General features: G+C 41.4%; 1 protein-coding gene across 1 annotated transcript in view; it reads right to left on the bottom strand.

Moving 5' to 3' along the window:
* LOC136620849 (interferon-induced, double-stranded RNA-activated protein kinase-like) overlaps window positions 1–14,044 on the bottom strand; it is a 62,595-nt gene extending 48,551 nt beyond the window's left edge. The window contains exons 1-6 of the mRNA XM_066595872.1: window positions 13,966–14,044; window positions 9,393–9,523; window positions 8,546–8,660; window positions 6,151–6,254; window positions 3,669–3,804; window positions 1,520–1,578 (exon numbers count right to left, since the gene is read on the bottom strand). Of these exons, the coding sequence (XP_066451969.1) occupies window positions 1,520–1,578; window positions 3,669–3,804; window positions 6,151–6,254; window positions 8,546–8,660; window positions 9,393–9,499 (521 nt within the window). The 5' untranslated portion in view covers window positions 9,500–9,523; window positions 13,966–14,044. The remainder of the gene's footprint in view (window positions 1–1,519; window positions 1,579–3,668; window positions 3,805–6,150; window positions 6,255–8,545; window positions 8,661–9,392; window positions 9,524–13,965) is intronic.
* Between the last annotated feature and the right edge of the window lie 5,592 nt (window positions 14,045–19,636).

Below are 19,636 nucleotides of genomic sequence, written 5' to 3'. Positions count from 1 at the left end.
GCTGAGCACTCCGAGCAGGGTATGAAGAACACAGGCAACCCTTCAGTGATTTTCGGTGATTTAAATATAAGCCCTTCCCTGAAAATCATCCATAGCATGTGTAAAAAATAAAAAATATATATACTCACCTCTCCGCCGCTGCTAGGGCTCAGCCACGTGTAGCCATGTCTTCTCCCTGCACTGCTTCATTGAATTCAATGAATGGTCGAGTGCTGCCTGTGAATAGCTGAGCGCTGTGACCAATCACAGGCAGCGCTCAGCTGTCATTCATTGAATGGCTGAGCACTGTCTGTGATTGGCTAAGCGCTCAGCCAATCAGTTACAGCTCTTTCAGCAGCTGGCCAGGATTTTAAATCCCTACCTGATGAAAGAATTTCAGAGCAGTGTAGGTAGAAGAAGCAGCTACACGTGGTTGAGCCCTGGCAGCGGCGGAGAGGTGAACATATATATATTTTTTATTTTTTACACCAGCAAGGGATGATTTTCAGGGAAGGCCTTAGATTTAAAGCCCTTCCCTGAAAATCACTGTGGGGGTGCTGGTATCCTATACTCCTGCTGGTATACAGCTGTGCGCTCCAGGCGGGGTATGCAGAACACAGCTGGACTGCTGTATTCTTCATACTCCGGCCGTGTTCTCCGAGTGGGATACCAGCTGAAACAATAGTATCAGTGGTATCCTGCTGAGAACTCAGTGTGTGGCACTGATAAGGCTCATCATTCTAAATGGAGCTTTATTTTAATTCACACATGCCAAACTTAAGGCCAGCAGAACAAATGCAGCCAACCATGTCATTTTATGTGGCCTGCAACAAGGCCTGGACACAGAAGTATCGGCTCCCCACTTTCCCCAGAGGACGCAGCCAGTGCTTGACTGAGGAGGCGCCACCAAAACAGGGAATGGGTGCCATCTTAGATTCTGAGCTCTGGTGTGCAGCTCCACACCGCTCTGTTCAGCAACTAACAGGTGGTGGCACAACTGTGACAGCCCTAGCCACCCTCCAAGGTAGGACTTTCTGTGCTACAGAGGTGGAAGTGGAGAAACTCCATCATAGTACATAGAGCTCCATAGCTATGGTAAGGAATAGTTACATTTAGGGCTTAGTCACACGGGTGTATGTAGTTTCACTCCATAAAATATGCAACATTTTAACGGGTTGAAAATGTACATATTCACTGTGTTTCTCCTGCCTCCTGCCTTCATGCTTAAATATGCAGTGAATACGCATGTATCCTGCATATCTACTGTGTGTTTATGCAATCCCACTGACTCTGATGGGCAATTTCAAACCAAAATAGGACATGCTGCAATTTTTTCTACGCATGAAAACGGTATGCTATAATATGGAGCGTAAATACACCCATGTGATTGAGCCCTTATAAATGAGGCAACCATAATGCTGATGTGTCCCTCAGTGTAAATTAGTTTGACATCACTGCTTTAGTGGGAAAATCCTTTAACAAGCGGTCACTAGCCCCTTACGAATGGCATGAGTAACTGAACCAATAAGTAACTGCTTACCTTCCAGACAAAGAAGAATTTTCAGAACCAGAGTCATCTATGAAAAATTCAGGCAACTCCTAGAAAAAGAAAATAAAAAATAATTTATCCAGTTTACAGGGGCAACTATAGCTTAAAATTCATTTGGTCGAGTGATTTTTCAGCTGATAGTTTTCTCATGGTAAAGTACCCTAACACAGTAATTTGGTTGTGACTTCTGTGAAGTAAATAGGAACCTAAGACAGACGGTAACATAACTGTTCATTGTTATATTCGGCAACATTCAAGCAAGAACTCCACTTTGTGTGTAACTGTAACCAATAAGATTCCATGGCTCTATTAAGCACTGACATCATTAAGTGTATCGGGCCTCTTACCTCAACCACCGAGCATCTGTGCCACTTCACTTCTGTTAAACTATTTGAACTGAGTTGCAGTTTTCTTATTTTAAGGGTAATGCTAAGGGTAAGGGGAAATGACGTGAATGAAATGAAGGAGAGTGTGAGTGGAGGAAAAACAGTCTAGCTCTTTTATTCTGAGGAAGGCAAGAAAAGTCTTTGCAAACCCATTTTTGAGCAGATTGGATCAACATTCAGTTGAATATTTCTGTTTGAAGGAATCATCCACACCTCTCTTGCAATGTTCAACTGTTTCTGTTAAAAGTAGCTCATGCCGTAGACTATTGCACAGCATCACAGCTCACAAATTAGCCATACACATGAGAGAAAGGTTAGTTGAATCTGTCCATGGCGGCTGACTGCCTCATAACAGGCAAAATTGAACAGTCGCGTACCATATTTTTTTTGTATAAGCCCTTTATAAATTCGTTCAGATGTATTATGTCTCTACTTAGACATCTTTTCTCAAGGCTAAATTCATTTCATCCTTCCTCACAACTGTCGATCTCCATGTACGTGATTACCCTTGTTCTTCTTTGTACTTTTTCCAACTCTTGGGGCCTTTTTAAAGAACATATTCTAGATGAGGATGAGTTCGTGACTCGAAACACCATGTCACATTTAATACGTCATAGTATCGCAGCTGACTGAGATTGCACTGTTAGGGACCTTTCACATGGGGTGAAATATTGCTTTGTAGCATATGGCATCCCTGAATTCCACACCAAAATCCCTACTGCTAACTGCAACTTTTGATGCGGAATTGCGAGCAGGATTCTACTATTTTTAATTTTGCAGCAAAATCCACATGCTAGGAGTGCAGATTTTGGTGCCGAATTTTCTGCAAGAGGGCATACTCTACAATGCTGTTGCGGAATATTACGTCCTGTGTGCAAGGTCCCTCATCACTCAAATCCACTCACAGATACTTGATTAATAGTGATCCCAGCACTAAACCTTGCGGTAAACTATCTATTACCAGGGACCATTCAATACAACCTTCTAGATACTCTTACTTGAGCCAGTTTTGAAGCTAGTTTTAATTTTTCTAAACTTCTAGACATTTTCAAAGATTAGGCATCCAACAATACTTTATCAATAACCATTCCTCTTATCAAGTTTGTACTTACCTCTGCATAAAAGCAAATCACTTTGGAAAGGTCTATTTACATGGGACGAATGTCGGGCAAATGATGCCTGACACTCGTCCCTGTGTTTCCGTGTTCCTTTTCTCCTGCACGGCAGCAAGCAGAGCTGTCTTGCTCACGGAGAGGCCAAGAGGGGGGCAGGAGATTTCTCTCCTCTCGCTCCCCCGCCCCCTCCATTGAGATAACATAGCGTCCATTCACTACTGAACGTCCGCTCTTTAAACTGAACGATGAGCTTCATCGCTGATCGTTTATGCTGCATAAAACATCATCAATGAAGCTTGTTGCTCATCGTTTAGTTTAAACAGCGGCCGTTCAGTGGTGAACAGCCGCTATGTTTTCTCCATTGGAGGGGTGGGGGAGCGAGAGGAGAGAAATCTCCTGCATTACCGTGCCCCCCTGCTGGCCTCTCCGTGAACCAGCCTGCTTTGCTAGCTCCCATGCAGGAGCACGAAAGCGAGGAAACACAGGGACATGTGTCGGGCATCGTTTGCCCAACATTCGTCCCGTGTAACAGGACCTTAACTTAGTTTGCCAAATTGTGTCCTTCATAAAAACATACTGGAAAATGCTTATATTATTACAATGATATATATAAGTTTACTTTGTTAAATAATGTTCTACCTGAATCTCTTTTGGAAACTTTCTTTTGAGCTCTTGTAAAGCTAGATAAGCAGCCTCCTTTACAGCCTGTTTTTTAGTTCTATACGCTCTTGATAGAGGAAAGACGCTATCTCCGAATTTGACCCTGTAGGTAAACCTATAAAAAAAAATTAGATATATAGATATGTAGATAAATAGATAGATAGATAGATAGATAAAAAATATAAACTTCAGCCAGGAAATGCATACATGGGCGTATGCATTTTTGCGCTCTCCTCAGCATAACGTATTTGCACTCTAGGCGCCCCCGGGACATGTTTTTTTTTTTACACATGGCACACAACTATGCCCCACTTTAAATGGCTTTCACATGGCCAACTTCTTGGCCTGATGTACAAAGCGCTGATTAATGAGAATATCAATCAGTTCTCATTTTCTTTTCTTTTACACGGGCTGAAAATTGCTTAAGGTATATTCACACTCACCAAATTCGCACGACAAGACAGCTCATTATTTGTAATGGGTGTATTCACAAGGGCGATTTTTCTCTCACTGCGATTTGCAAAATGGAAAAATCACACCATGTTCTGTTTTGGTGCGATTCTTGCATAAAAATTGAACATACAGATGTGCGGTCACCCACAACAACACAACATATGGACAGTGAGTGTCCGTGTGCTGTGCGATGCGAGTCATGCCTGAGAATCTGGGGCACAACTTACTCCTGCTCATGTGAACCCTTCTAGGGACGAACGATCGTACAGATAGGGAGATGTACAGAATATAAGTGAGCATTTTGAACGTGAACAATCAGTTGACGAATGATCGTTGTACTTTTACGTAGCATGTGGAGCTTTCCTCAAAACATTTGTGTCCGGGAATCAGGTGGTGTAAAAGTGTCTTAAGGAATACTGGGAAATTTTTGTAGCAACACGTGTAACTTGAGACAAGTATAAGATGGCTCTGTTCCCATCATGCTATGTGAATGTGTTAGGTAAATGCTCTAGGAGAGATCCCAGTGCATGCACCTTCTGTAGCAGTAGGCCGCCATTCATTTGACAAGGGTCAAAGGAATGAATATTTGGCTCTGGCCAGGGTAGTATGTAACAGCATTTTTTTTTTTAGGCAAACATAGCAAACCAAGTGCCTAAACTGTACAATTGCTTTCAAAGGCAGATTAACCCCTTAGTGACCAAGATTTCTTCTGTTTTTCCATTTTCGTTTTTTCCTCCCCCGTTTAAAAAAATTGTAACTCCTTTATTTATCCATCGACGTAGCTGTATGAGGGCTTGTTTTTTTATGAGAAGGGTTGTAATTTTCATGTACCATATAATGTACTGAAAAACTTTTAAAAAGTTCTAAGTGGGGAGAAATGGAAAAAAAATGAAATTCTGCCATCTTTCGTTGCGTCTTGTTTCTACGGCACAGAAACCGAAACAAAAAGGACAAAACTTCATTCTATGAGTCAGTGCGATTTCTACGATACCAAATTTATATCGTTTTTTTTTGCTGTACTAGTATTTTTTTTCAAAGATATTTAGTTTTTTTTAATTATTTTTTGCCGCCATCTGCTGCATAGAATAGCTTTTGTATTTTTCTGTCAACATAGTTGTGCAAGGGATCATTTTTTGCTGGGCGTCCTGCAGTTTCCGTTGGTACCATTTTGAAATACATACAATTTTTTGATCACTTTTTATTGCATTTTCTCTTGGAGACAGGGTGACCAAAAAAAGCGCATTTCTGGCATTCTTTCTTTTTTTCTTCTGACGATGTTCATTGTGCAGAGTAAATAATGCGTTACTTAACTTACTTTGATAAATCAGATGTTTATGGACGCGGCGATACCAAATATGTATTTTTGTTATTTTAATAATATTATAATAATTTTATTATTTAGATTCTTTTATTATAAATATGGCAAAAGATTGTTTATTTTTTTATTTTTTTAAATTTATTTATTTATTTTTTTTAATAATAATAATTAATTAGTAAAACTTTATTGTTCTTATTTGTACTTTTTTTTTAGCTCCCATAGGGAACAACAACCTGTGATGCTTTGATTACATCATACTGCTATCGGGCAGGCAGTCTATCAAGCCACCCCACAGGCATGGCTTGATTGACATTCTGCCATGACAGCCCTGTGGCCTTTCGGAAGTCCCCCGGTTGCCATGACACCTCCGCATGGCTCCCTCCAATCAGCTGTGCGGCCGATCGGAGCTATTGCCACCGGGTGTTGGCTGTCAGAAACAGCCAGCGCGTGTGATGTATGAAGAGAGGTTGCCGAGTGATCTCTCTTCATACATAGGCCACCGATCCACGCCATCAAAAGGTGTATCGGCAGTCAATAATGGGTTAAATGGGTTTTCTGGGAAAACAATGATAGTTTCTTCCTTCTTAGTATAAGCCATCAGCAAGAGTCTGTCCCCAGGGATCCGCAATGATCAGCAGGATGAAGGGGCCACCGCTCTCAGCACAATAAAAATCTGGAGACAGTACTTACTCAGGATTATGGGCAGGTCCTAAATGAGACTCTTCAACAAAGTTCAAATCTTGTTTTTTTCTCTGGGAGAATTCATTAAGCATTGAAATGTAATTTGGTTGATACTGCACAGCAAAAAAGACACACTATTAAGACTGCATAAAAATATACAAAATTTGTACAGGGAAAACAGTTTCCATGAATGACAATATGACTATCACGTATAGACAGACCGTTGTTTCTTATATTTAATGACTCTATAATGACAGGTTTGTTCCAGTAGATTGGCGCATCGCCAATGTGGTTCCAAAATTCAAAAAATGGTTAAAAAGTGAACCTGGAAACTACAAGCTGGTAAGTCTTACATCTATTGTTGGTAAAATGTTTGATGGGTTTCTAACTCATTTACAAGCAAAGATAATCTTTCAAATGACTGAAAGATTTTGCAACATTTGCGATATTAATGGCCATTAACACTTTAGCATCTTCATTTGCATGTAGAAGGGCCTCTAGGAGTTGTTTGTAGAGCCCAGCTTGTGATTAATCACATGCCCAGCTGTGCACACAGCTGCATTGTTCTGCTCGTGGGAGCTGGCAAATTACAATGTTATCTGCCGACTTCCATGGAGATGACAGCGTGCGGTCTATTGAGACACACTTTATCTCTTCGTGTCTTAATGGTGGATTTTAAGCTCACCTTAAAATCAGCGTTCAGACGATGCCCGTGTTTACATGTAATGATTATCGCTCATTTTCGGTCGTTTGAATGAATTTTGAGCGATAATCATTACGTGTAAATGGGCTTTAAAAGAGGCTATCCTGGAGGACCTCAAGGAAAAAAACTGTATAACTCTGTATTAGCATGGGTTTATGAGAGATCGCTCCTGTCAAACCAACCTGATCAGCTTCTACGAGAAGGTACGTTCTAGACTGGACTGGGGAGAGTCACTGGATCTTGTATATCTGGACTTTTCCAAAGCCCTTGATACCGGGCCACATAAAAGGTGGGAAACCACTGGATAACACTGACATGGAAAAGGACTTGGGGATTTTAGTTAACTGTAAGTTTAGGCCATCGTTACACAGGTGTTTGTAAAAATGCTGCATCTTTTAATGCAGCGTTTTACAGCATAAGGCCGCTCTCACACTCACAGCTTTTTACTGCGATTAGCATGGCGTCCCGAGTGCCGCACTAGCCATGGTACAACGCCGCCATTGATTTCAATGGGTCTATGCAGATGTGCGCTTGAGTGCGGCGTTAACGGTATCTGTTCTATTTTCGCACGTTTTTTAAAACACCTCATTACAATGATGGGGTACATTTAACTACAACATGTTAATGTTTATTTACATATTTTGTAAACACTTGCAAAAATTTATTCAATAAAAATGGAATATTCAAAAAATAGCGCTGTCAAACGCTGTACAATGCGTTCAAAAACTAGCTCATAATTGCGTTAAAATTCCGTGATTTAGTGCACGGTTTTCTGAACACGTGTGAGAGTGGCCTTAAGAGCAGCATTTCCTTGCCTTTTTACTGCATATTTTGTGCAGTAGCAACACAGACAAGGCAAGCAGATGACATCACCATTTTCTCCCCTCCCGGTGGCATGGTAAGCAGCGATTTACAGCGTTTTTAACGCACATCATTAATTTCAATGGCCGATGTAGGGCGTCAAAAACACACTGAATGCCTAAAAATAGAACATACAGCATTCGTTTTAGTGTGCATTATAAACACTGCACTAAGACATTTGTCTGAGAAGCCCCACTGAAATGAATGGAGACTCAGCGCAGCGGTTTTAGCAGTCCAGCTAAAAGCTGTAAAGAAAAAAAAGCCTATGTGAGAGAGGCCGTAACTGGAGCAACCAGTGTCAAGCACCTACTGCCAAGGCAAATAGTATCATGGGGTGCATCGAAAGAGGTCCAGATGCAAATAAGTAAGATGGAACAATACCTCTGCAGCGCCACCTATTGGATGGCAGCATTCCTGCAAATCAAAGTCTAACCCTTTATACAAGCCTTTGTAACAATGATTCAGAATTTAAAACCAAGCCAGAATACATACACAGACGGCTATTTCGGGTTTTTTGACCCTCATCAGTGTGCTGTAGGATTCTGGCTTGGCTAGTGAGAGACCTATGAGGTAGGTTGGGAAGGGTATCATTCTAGGTGCTCTCCTTCAGAGATACCCATCCCAAAGAGGTCTAGAGGCACACAACGAGAACATTGTCCTGCCTCTTTACAAGTCCCTGGTTAGACCACACATGGAACATTGTGGTAATACAGCTCATCCACATTCACTTCAACAAAGCTGAAATACTGGACAAAACTCCATTGACAGGTGGGGGTGCAGTTTCTGTAAGAGAGCAGCCGTGCTTTGTAAATAAAGTAAGGAAAAACTGTTAGAACTCACTCTAATTCCATAAACCAGCAAAGCTATTTTGGCTGCTTTCAGTTCTGCTGATTTCTTCGTCTTGCCTTCGGCTTTTCCAAGCAATTTATCACCCTCAGAAACTTGACAAGTAAACCTAAAGAAGAAAGATTACAAAATATTGTTTTTTGAACTGAATCTGACTAAGCCCTGAGGCAGAAGGATTTAAATGGGTTGTCCCGCGGAAAAATCCCCCAATTTTTTTTTCAACATACCCCCACATTGTGCCCCGTTAAAAACAATCCCTTTGTTATTTAAAAAAAAAAAAAATCACTTACCTGCATCCCCGTTCGGGCAGTTTCTTCTTTTAAAGATGGCCGCCGGTCCTTTCCCAAGGATGCACCGCGGTTTTCTCCCATGGTGCACCGTGGGTCTTCTCCCATGATGCACCGTGGATGTCTTGCGTTCCACTGCCGATTACAGCCACCTAATTGGCTGATCGGCACCACGTGATGGAGCGGAGCTACGATGACGACGCGCAGACCAACTCTCCGGCGTGAGCGGCCACAGTCAACACAGCAGAAGATCGGACAGCGCAAGCGCGTCTAAAGAAGCAAGAAGATGCAGAAATTAATCGGAGCCATGGAGACGGGGACGCCAGCAACGGAGTGGGTAAGTGTATAACTTCTGTATGGCTCATATTTAATGCACGATGTATATTACAAAGTGCATTAATATGGCCATACAGAAGTGTATAGACCCACTTGATTTCACGGGACAACCCCTTTAATGCTACAGCTGTTCAGTATATGTACACCCTTGCTCACCTTTGATAAAATTGATGTTCCCACAACTACTAACAATTGCAAATTAATTCTAATAAACTTACACACGATCATGTGGTGGTCCACTTTCACTAATTATTTTAAACTCAAGCTTTAATCTGTTTTTCACACAGAACTCCATTAGTAGTGCTTTGCATTTCGAATCCTCCATTGCTATGGTTGCAGTGCAAAAACGCTGTAAAAAAACAAACAAAAAAAAACTTGACAAAAATCAATATATAAAATTAGCATTTGACTGAATATTTTAGTTTATTTTTATGCTTCAAATTGCAAAACATGAAATATGTTATATTATATTAACCTCTTGGTGCAACAGTCAGTTTTCATTTTTTTGTGGTTGTTTTTCATCAGTACTGAACTCCTCATGAACCTTTGCTGATACCGACACCCAGTACTAGACTGGCTATTGAACCCACCAGGAGAAATCCTGGTGGGCTGTTAAGGCCCTCGGGCCAGTGCAGGGGTACACATACATTTTTAAAACGAATTGTGAGCAGAAGGTTCGTGCTTGTTGGGCACTGCTCGGGGGGTACCTATGGCCTGATGACCGTGGGGACTCGTTGGGTGGGAGTTCATCAGACGGGACACGGAATAGTGTTGAAAAGTTTATTCATTTTTAAATACTTGGACAAGAAAACGAATCATTCATTGTGACAGGAGAAGTTATCAAACCTAGTAGTGTTAAATATGTATATAAAAAATGTATTTTGGTTATGGTAAACAGTTCAATAAGAAATGTTTTATAGCTAAACTTTGATTGTAATTTTTGTATATGAAAGTTCAATAAAACCTTTTTGAACATAAAACTAATAAGGAAAGTGCTCTAAAATTTAACAAAACAAACAGTTATACTCACTCGTATTGCTCCCGGCCTCTGCAGTCCATGCCGCAATGGTCTTCGGTTGAGTTCTATGTAGAGCATTTTAGAAGTTAAATAACAGGGTTCGTAGTTTTTTTTTCTGATCCTGGCCATTACAAGAGCCCAGCTGTCAGTCAACACAAGGCTGTCATGGTGATCATGCGAGTGCAAGACCCATGACATAAATGTCCCATATAGAGGCTTAAAACAAGCCAGTCTGCAATGTTTATTCAGCCTTCAATCAGAATGTCTTTAGACGTCAGACAGTGGATTGGAAAAGGTAATGCCACAGGATGTAAGTTTACGTCCTGGCTGAGTGGCACTTAACGCAACAGGACGTAAACTTACATCCTGTGCATGGCGTGGGCTCAAAAGTAAGCCCGCAATGGGAGCTGACTGTGAATGGTAGCTGGCTTCCTGCTGCTACCGTGGGGAACGATGAGAAGAGCGATCCCTGCTGTTAAACTCCTACATGCAACGATCCCTTTACAATAAATTGAACACAATATTTATCCTGCACAGCAAAAGCTGCAAAGAAAAAGCCCTAAAAAATGGAGGCAAAATGCTTATTTTGTTCATTTTGCCTCCCAAAGAAAACACAATAAAAGTTATAATTCAACTCGTCATACAAAAAACAAGTCCTCACTTTGTCCATGGAAAAATAAAAAAGTTATGAGACTTTAAATGCAACAATGTAAAAAAAGAATTACTTCCAAAAAAAGGGTTTTATTATGCAAAAGTGGAAAAATCTGAAAAAAAATTATTTTGGTACCGTTGTAATCATACCAGCCAGCAGAAAAAATGTATCATGTCATTTATGCTGCATGATTACTACTGTTAAAAAAAAATTATGGCAGAATTGATTTGTTTTTTCTCCCTGCCCTCCAAAAAAAAATAAAGTCTTGAAGGAAGAATTCACCTCTGGAACCAATAGTAGAGAAGAAGCTATTCAGAAACTGCATGAGGTGCAGGACCAGTTGAAGATTTGCCAGCAAAAGAAGGCAGAGCGTGGCCCAAAACGCTAAAGCATAATAGCAAAGATTCCCAAACACCATGCTTCCCTGTCTTTGGCCTCTTCCTTCAGATTTCCAGCAGTCATGTTCGTGTCAACCTTGACTGTGTCTAGCCAGCATGTTCTTTGGTGTCCACTTCTTCTGGACCCACTGACTGTGCCGAGCATTAATGTCGTTACCAGAGAACTGGCTCGAATCACATGATCAAAGTATGAAAGCCATTGCTTGGCGATTTTGCTTTCTAGTGATACTTTTGGTCTATCACGGTCTAGGTAGGACTTATTTGTGACCATGTCTGTCCATGGTATGTGCAGCATACGCCACCAGCACCACAGCTCAACCCATTGATCCTTCTATTTACTTTCTTGAGTGTCCAGCTTTCGCATGCATATGTAGTTATTGGGAAAATGATTGCATTGATTATTCGTATGTTTGCTGTAATGCTAATGTCTTTGCTCTTCCATATCTTCGCCATTCCTTGCACTGCACTACACTACGGCCATGGCTGATTCTTCATTTGATTTCAGGCCCAGAATCGCCACTGCAGCCAATCTTGGATCCAAGGAAAGTAAATCTTGGACAGTTTCAATTTCATCATCGTCGATTGTTATGCGTAGTACAACGTTGCTTACTGTTGTCAGCAGCTTTATTTTGCCAATATTGAGATACAGTCCCATGTGTTCGCTTTCTTCTTTGACTCTTCAATTTAGGTATTCAAGGTCCTTTTCATTTTCATACGTTTTTGATAGACCTTTAGCAGAATTTTGCTTGCATGTGTTATAAGAGCAATGGTCCAAAAATTGCCACACTCTTGTGCATCACTTTTTTTGTGAATTAGGACAAAGACTGATCTTGCCCAGCCCTTTGGCCATTGTTTGGTCTTCCAGAGCTGTCCACAAAGGGTTGTTAGCAGTGGAGTCAATATTGGTTTGAGTAATTAAATCCCGCCCCACATGTCAATATCTCGTCTTTGCTGCTACAGCTACTGTAAATTCCACAGCAAATCCACCCCTTGTAGTAATAGTGCCCCCCTATATTGGTGGCCCCAGTAGTAACAGCATCCCCTATATTGGCCCCAGTAGTAATTGTGTCCCAAATATTGGCTCCAGTAGTAAGTGTCCCCCACAGTGGCGCTAGTAGTAATAGTATCCCTATATTGGCCCCAGTAGTAATAGCGACCCCCCATTGCCACCCTAGTAATAGGGTCCCCTATATCAGCCCTAGTAGTAAGTGTCCCCTATATTGGCCTCAGTAGTAATAGTTACCCCCACAGTGGCACAAGTAGTAATAGCATCCCCTATAGTGGCCCTAGTAGTAATAGTGATGCCCACACTGGCTTCAGTAGTAATAGCCTCCTCTACAGTGTCCCCAGTAAAAATAGTGACCCTTATATTTGCCCCAGTAGTAATAGTGATCCCTATATTGATTCCAGTAGTAAGTAACCCCTATTGTGGCCCCAGCAGTAATAGGCCCACCCACTGCGGCTCCAGTAGTGATAGCTGTCGTCCCAATTATCCCTATTATAATCCAGCTCTACTCACCCCTGTAGTGGTGTCCGCATCTCAATCAGCGCTTCACTTCCTGTGTGAAGCGCTGAGCGGGGAGCATTTACACAGGATGAGAAGCCAGCGAGCCAATGAGGTTTTTTAAGCTGACTGAAAAGTCAGCCTAAACAACCGTGAACAACAAGTCAACAATTTTTTTTTCTCACATTCACACTTATCGCTCAAATTCTTTCGTTTGGAGTGATAACAGTTATAATAATGTTATAATAGTGTAAATGGGCCTCACTGATAAGAGGACAGGCAGCAGCTTTGCTTGTTACGGGGTACGGAGTACATGGACTATGTTGCCCTTATTAAAAACAACAATAGCTATTCTCTGTGAAAGAATGTGAATACACTGGTGAAACCTCTTTGACCACCCGAAATTGCATCAAAAGGTTGTCTTCTAGGGAAAGCAATGGGGTGGGGGTAAGGATGAGGAGTATTCTCAAAGAAAATGGACAGCATACATGCTGGAAAGCAAATTCTGTCACAGGTTATCAGATCTGAATAAGAGGGTGGTCTTATCAAAGTGGTGGTGTTTTGGAAAACTTTCACTGTAATATCTCTGTGCTATTAGGGATTTATAACACGGATGGAATTTTTCCACAGGCTGCAGTAATTTCCGCACAGCTCCTTGCAGATTTTGATGCAGAATGAAAATAGCTAGTTCTGCCGGCAATTGTGCATCAAAGTCCACGATGGGATTTGCAGATTTTGGTGTGGAATTCACAACGGCGGATAAGGGGCAGATTACGGAAAAATTCCACCTATGTTAAAGGGTTCTTAATAGAGACGAGCTCGGTAAGGTCAGTTACTTGAGCGAGCATCGCTCTTCTCGAGTAACTGCCTTGTCGTCCATGTGTGCTCGGAGGGGAAGAAGGGGGCGGAGGGGGAAAGCGAGAGAGATCTCTCCACCCCCCCACCCCCACCCCACCCCCCCCGCTAAGCCCCGCCGACTCCCAGCACATGCTCGGACGAAAAAGCAGTTACTCGAGAAGAGTGATGCTCGCTCAAGTAACTGACCTTACCGAGCGTGCTCGCTCATCTCTAGTTCTTAATCTTATCTTCTGTATAATTCATTACTGATACTGATTCGTATGTTGCATTACAGATACGTCTACAAATCCTATGGTTTCTACTAGGTCCTATAGTTTAATAAAGAAAAAAATGACAATGACAAACACCGATAAAGTCTCACCTGTCTCCTGGGCTCTCCGCAAGCGCTCTACACAAGTTAGTTTTCAGGAGACGGGCTTTGAATAGGGACAGGAAGGCCACGTCCCCTTACACTCTTTCCTTGCCACTGTGTGAGAGAGAATCAGCATTCTAAGTGCAACATTCGGTGCTGCAGGAGTTAATACTGAGCATGACGCCAACATGTTGGGCGGGAATAGGATGAAGTCCGCCTCATGAGTCATCTATGCTCTGCCTTGATTATAAGTAACTAGATTCAGTTTCGATTCTCCTGCGTTTCTCCACCTTCCTTTGCAAACAGCTACCTTGTTTCCCTAAAAAGGAGACCTATCCCAAAAATAGGACCTAGCATGCTTTTTCAGGATTTTTGAGGATGCTTGAAATAGAAGCTTTGCTCCAAAATTAAGCTCTAGATATAGTTAATTAAAAAAGGCAATTTAAATAGTGTTCAGGCAGCTATACATGTAAAAAAGTGAAGTCTTTTGGAGCAAAAATTAATATAAGACACTGTCTTATTTTTGGGGAAACAGGGGAGAAGCAGAATCTTCCTGAATAGCATACAGCTGCAGCTCACCCATTCCAAGCATCAGAGAAAGATCAAGGGGTTTTCCAGAGAAAAGTTTACTGGAGACAGTAAATGGTTATAATAACAAACTAAGTTATACTCACTGTTCCATTCGTTTGCTGGTGCAGCATCGCTGATCAGGGCCATATTTACAGTTCACAGTGCCCACGGCTAAATCATTAACCCCTTAAGAACGTGATCCCCCCCATTTTTTCCTCCCAACCTTTAAAAACTCTTATTTATCCATCAACGTAGCTGTCTGAGGGCTTGTTTTTTGCAGGACAAGTTGTATTTTTCAATGGTGATATAATCTATATTATATATATATAATATAGAAGATGAAAGCCCTCACTGACTCACTTACTGACTGACTCGCCAAAAGTTCTCCAACTTCCCGATGTCGTAAAAACATGAAATTTGGCACAAGCATAGATTATCTCCAAAATAGGAAAAGTAATTGGGTCCCAACTCGATTATTCAATTCTAGCGCAAAAGAATTAGCGTCCAAATTTTACGTACATAATCTAAATCTCTCACTTCTCAATGTCATAGAAACTTAAAATTTGGCACGATCATTGAATATGTCATAAATAGGAAAAATTAATAGGTCCCAACTCGATTATTCAATCTATGCGCAAAAGAATTAACGTCCACATTTTACGTACGGAATCTAATTCTCTAACTTCCCGGTGTCATAGAAACTCGAAATTTGGCAGGAGCATTGATTATGTCATAAATAGGAAAAGCTAATGGGTCCCAACTCGATTATTCTATTCTAAGCACCAAAGAATTAGCGTCCAAATTTTACGTACGGAATGTAATTTTCTCACTTTCCGGTGTCATAGAAACGTGAAATTTGGCACGCGCATTGATTATGTCATAAATAGGAAAAGCTAATGGGTGCCAACTCGATTATTTAATTCTATGCGCAAAAGAATTAGCATCCAAATTTTACGTACGGAATGTAATTTTCTCACTTTCTGGTGTCAGAAACGTGAAATTTGGCACGAGCATTGATTATGTCATAGATAGGAAAAGCTAATGGGTCCCAAATCGATTGTTCAATTCTATGCGCAAAAGCATTAGCGTCCAAATTTTACGTACGGAATGTAATTTTCTCACTTTCTGGTGTCATAGAAACGTGAAATTTGGCACGAGCATTGATTATGTCATAAATAGGAAAAGCTAATGGGTCCTAACTCGATTATTCAATTCTATACGCAAAAGAATTAGCGTCCAAATTTTACGTACGGAATGTAATTTTCTCACTTTCCGGTGTCATAGAAACAGGAAATTTGGCACGGGCATTGATTGTGTCATAAATAGGAAAAGTTAATGGGTCCCAACTCGATTATTCAATTCTATGCGCAAAAGAATTAGCGTCCAAATTTTACGCATGGAATCTAATTCTCTCACTTCCTGATGTCATTTTATATAAAGGAAACATTGCATGGTTACCTCCCCATGGTGTTTCCTGGGTAACGCAGAGAACTATGCAAAATGGTGAACATATGTTTTTCCGGTATCTCTAAAGTAACCACGACTACATAAGATTTTCCGTGTGAACACCAGATAAACACCAGTACCAAATTAACTCGGGCGAAGCTGGGTATATCAGCTAGTGTAGCATATAATATACTGGAAAACTTGTCTCTGCAGTGTACACTGCAGCAGAAATTGAACACTAGTGATTCTCTAACGTGCATAAATCACGCACCTGAGGATCGCAACTTCACATAAATTAGCTGTTTTGCAATGAAAAACACCTCACGTTGGCATGAAAAATGCACGTTGGCAAACAAGCGCCGTTGGCAAACAAGCGTGGTGGAGCGGGGGGTAGCAGTGGGGAACAGGGGGGAGCTCTCTCCCCCCCCCCCCACTCCCCTCTGCAACCCCCCCGTTCACCCCTGGCGCTCCCCGAATCTTTTCACCCGAGTAGTCAGTTACTCGAAAAATGCGATGCTCGATTGCGAAATCGCCCTTAATGAGTACGTTTGCTCATCTCTAGTAGCAGCCTACAAAACATCGCTCATGTGAGAGAACCCATTGGAAAGCATGGGCTTCACATACATGCAATTTGTAGCAATGTTGCATCACAAGAAAATCGCGTAAATATGTCGCCGGTCTGAAAGCAGCCTTACCCTCATGCTAATCTCCTGTACTAGTACCTGTGCAATGGTTAAACTGAGTATGAGTGAACATGTAACTGATTTGAACATGCTTAGTGAGGGCTCGTTCATACTGGCGATCACGGCAAAATAGTGTCCGTTATTTCCTACGATTTTTGAGCGTCAACGATGCTTTTGCTTGCAAAAACATCGCTGCCACTTGCAATTTTCTCGTGAGAAAGACAATAGAACTTTGCTAAAAATGCAATAAAAAGTAAGCTCCATAGGGAAACATGGGAGATTTAAAAACATTTAAAAAAAAAAAGCCAAAACAACACATGCCGCAATGAATTGAAACATTGCAAATGGGGATGAAACCTTTAAAAATCATTGGTTTCATAATTCTGCGTTTAAAATCCCTCAGGCACTGCACGATTTTATCGCAAGTGGGAAGGCCTGCTGAGGAAGAGGAGAGACTGACAGCAAAGAGTTACAAAAACATGTTTGGTAATTGGGATACATTGTTACACCCTTCTTCTATTATATCTTATGAGATGTGCATTTGGTCTTTATGGATTTTTTTATGATTGGATACAATATTTATATCAAGGAGTCTATGACTACGTATTCAATATTGGTATATCGTTGTGGTATCTGGAATAAGTTGCATGTATAAAAAAATAATAATTGGGGTTTATTGCACCCTGGTGGCCAATCTAGTGAACTACACCAATTGCAATATGTTGTATGTCAACAGACTTATGAGAAAGCGTCAAATTCCCTCTCTTTCTATGATAGGGGCAAAATGGGAATGTTTTTTGTCTCTCCTGTAAAATTTGATAGATTTGACATACAACCTGTTGCATTTACCACGACAATATATTTGAATTCTACACTAGAATGTATTTTTGGGAGATTAATAATTTTGTAATACTTGGTAAACGATTTATTAACCCCTTAAAGACCAGAGTGTTTAGCTCCTAAAAAGGACCAGACACTTTTTAGCGATCTTATGCGTGTAGTGGGTCTGCAATCATTGTAGAATGGTCGCGGGAGCTGCATCATCGCCATAGCGACAGTGCAGCATCATCTCTACTCCGCATGTGCGCCGGCACATCCACAGCAGAGGAAAGACGACGTCAGACAGGTACAGTGTGGAGGGGGCGGGCGCCTGCCGGGCATGGGTCGAACTCCGCTGCGGGAATAGCACATGCGGGATCAGACCCGCCCGTGTGCAGGCGACCGTAATGTCTACAGAAAAAAAGTTAAAGCTTTTTAGTAGAGATGAGCGAGCATACTCGCTAAGGACAATTGCTCGATCGAAAAAAGGAAGAAAAGGTTCGGCTGCCAGAATGGGTGAGAGGTGAGTTGTGGCAGTGAGCAGGGGGGAGCGGAGGGGAGAGAGAGATCTCCCCTCCGCTTCTCCACGCTAAATCTTTTCTTCTGAGCAGGCAGGTACTCACTAAGGACAATGCTCGATCAAGCAATTGTCCTTAGCGAGTATGCTCGCTCATTTAAAAAATATCCATTTATGTTAAAAAAAAGCAGAGATATGAGTTTGCCATTTTGTTTCGGGTGTTTTAAAATATAATAAGTGTAGTCTCAGATTACAGGGCGGATATGGTGATGGTTTAGTTTGGCGTTGGGTCATTTTCTCTTTTTTGATGACTTTCTTTTGCTGCCCATTTCTATTTACCCCTTTCTCTCATAGACTATAAGCCCTTGTCAGCAGGGCCCTGTCACTCAGCAAGCTCATGGTTAATATACTCGTCTTTATTCATTTGTTTAAACCCCCCTGTATGTGCAGTGCATTGGAATTTAATGATTCTTTAAAATACATAATATTTTACCTTGACCACTGTAATTCTGCCTGCAGAGGGAGCCAACTGCATAGGAATTTATACAGGTAGTACAAAACTCAATGGGAGTTGTCTAACTACATACAACGTTCTCACCGTTCTCACCATACCAGTGGCACAAGAAGCACCACATCCTCAGGCTAGTTCAACACAGGCGATCGTGATTTTGTCGTGAGAAAATAGTCTTTTTTTTCCTGCAATTTTTTTTTTTAATGTCAGCTCTACGTTTTCTCGCTAAAGCATTGCTACCGCTCATGATTTTCTTGTGTTTTTCTCATACGATTATGCCGCAATTTTTTGAGCTCGAAAGTCAATAGGCCTTTCTAATTTTAAAAAACGCATCGCACAAAAATCACAAGTTCGTGCTTTGCAATGCGATAAAAAGGAGGCTTTATAGGGAAACATGGGGGATGATAAAAAAAAGAGACAAAGAAAGATAAGATTTTTTTTTTTTCACTTCACATCGCAAATGTGAAGGAAACCATTGTAAATCACTGCTTTCATAATCTGCTATTTTACTGACTCTTGCATCGTGAAAAAAAAACAAAACAATTTTATCACCCGTGTGAAACCACCCTCAGGCCTCGGTCAGACGACCGTTTTTTGCCGCGATTTGCGGATCGCGTGACGGATGCACATCCGCAAATCACGTGACCAGGGCCGGAAAAAAAAAAATAAAATAAAAAAAAATAAAAAAAAAAAAAAAAAAAAAAAAAAAAAAAATCGCCAAAAGATCTGCAGCTAGCAGCGTTTTCGGCGAAACGGGCAAACACGAGGAATCGCAGATCGCGCCTATCTGCGATTTCTTGTGTTTTATATATCCGCTCAACGGGGCCGGCGACCCCATTGAGAACATACTACAAAGATCATTCTCCTCTGCCACAGCTGTAACAGCTGTGGCAGAGAAGAATGATGTTCGCCCATTGAATTCAATGGAGCCGGCAATACAGCCGGCTCCATTGAAAGCAATGGGCTGCCGGCGAGCGCGGGATGAATTTTCGGGAAGGGCTTAAAAATATAAGCCCTTCCCTGAAAATCATCCTAAAATGTGTAAAAATAAAAAAAATACACATACTCACCTTGTCCCTTCAGCCAGAGTTCAGCTGTGGCCGGCCGGCAGTTCTCCTAAACTGCTCTGTGTAG

Source organism: Eleutherodactylus coqui, chromosome 3 (assembly GCF_035609145.1).
Source record: "Eleutherodactylus coqui strain aEleCoq1 chromosome 3, aEleCoq1.hap1, whole genome shotgun sequence".
In the NCBI taxonomy this organism is placed as follows: domain Eukaryota; kingdom Metazoa; phylum Chordata; class Amphibia; order Anura; family Eleutherodactylidae; genus Eleutherodactylus; species Eleutherodactylus coqui.
The sequence above is the reverse complement of the archived record's forward strand: the minus strand, read 5'-3'. Positions and strand labels throughout refer to the sequence as shown.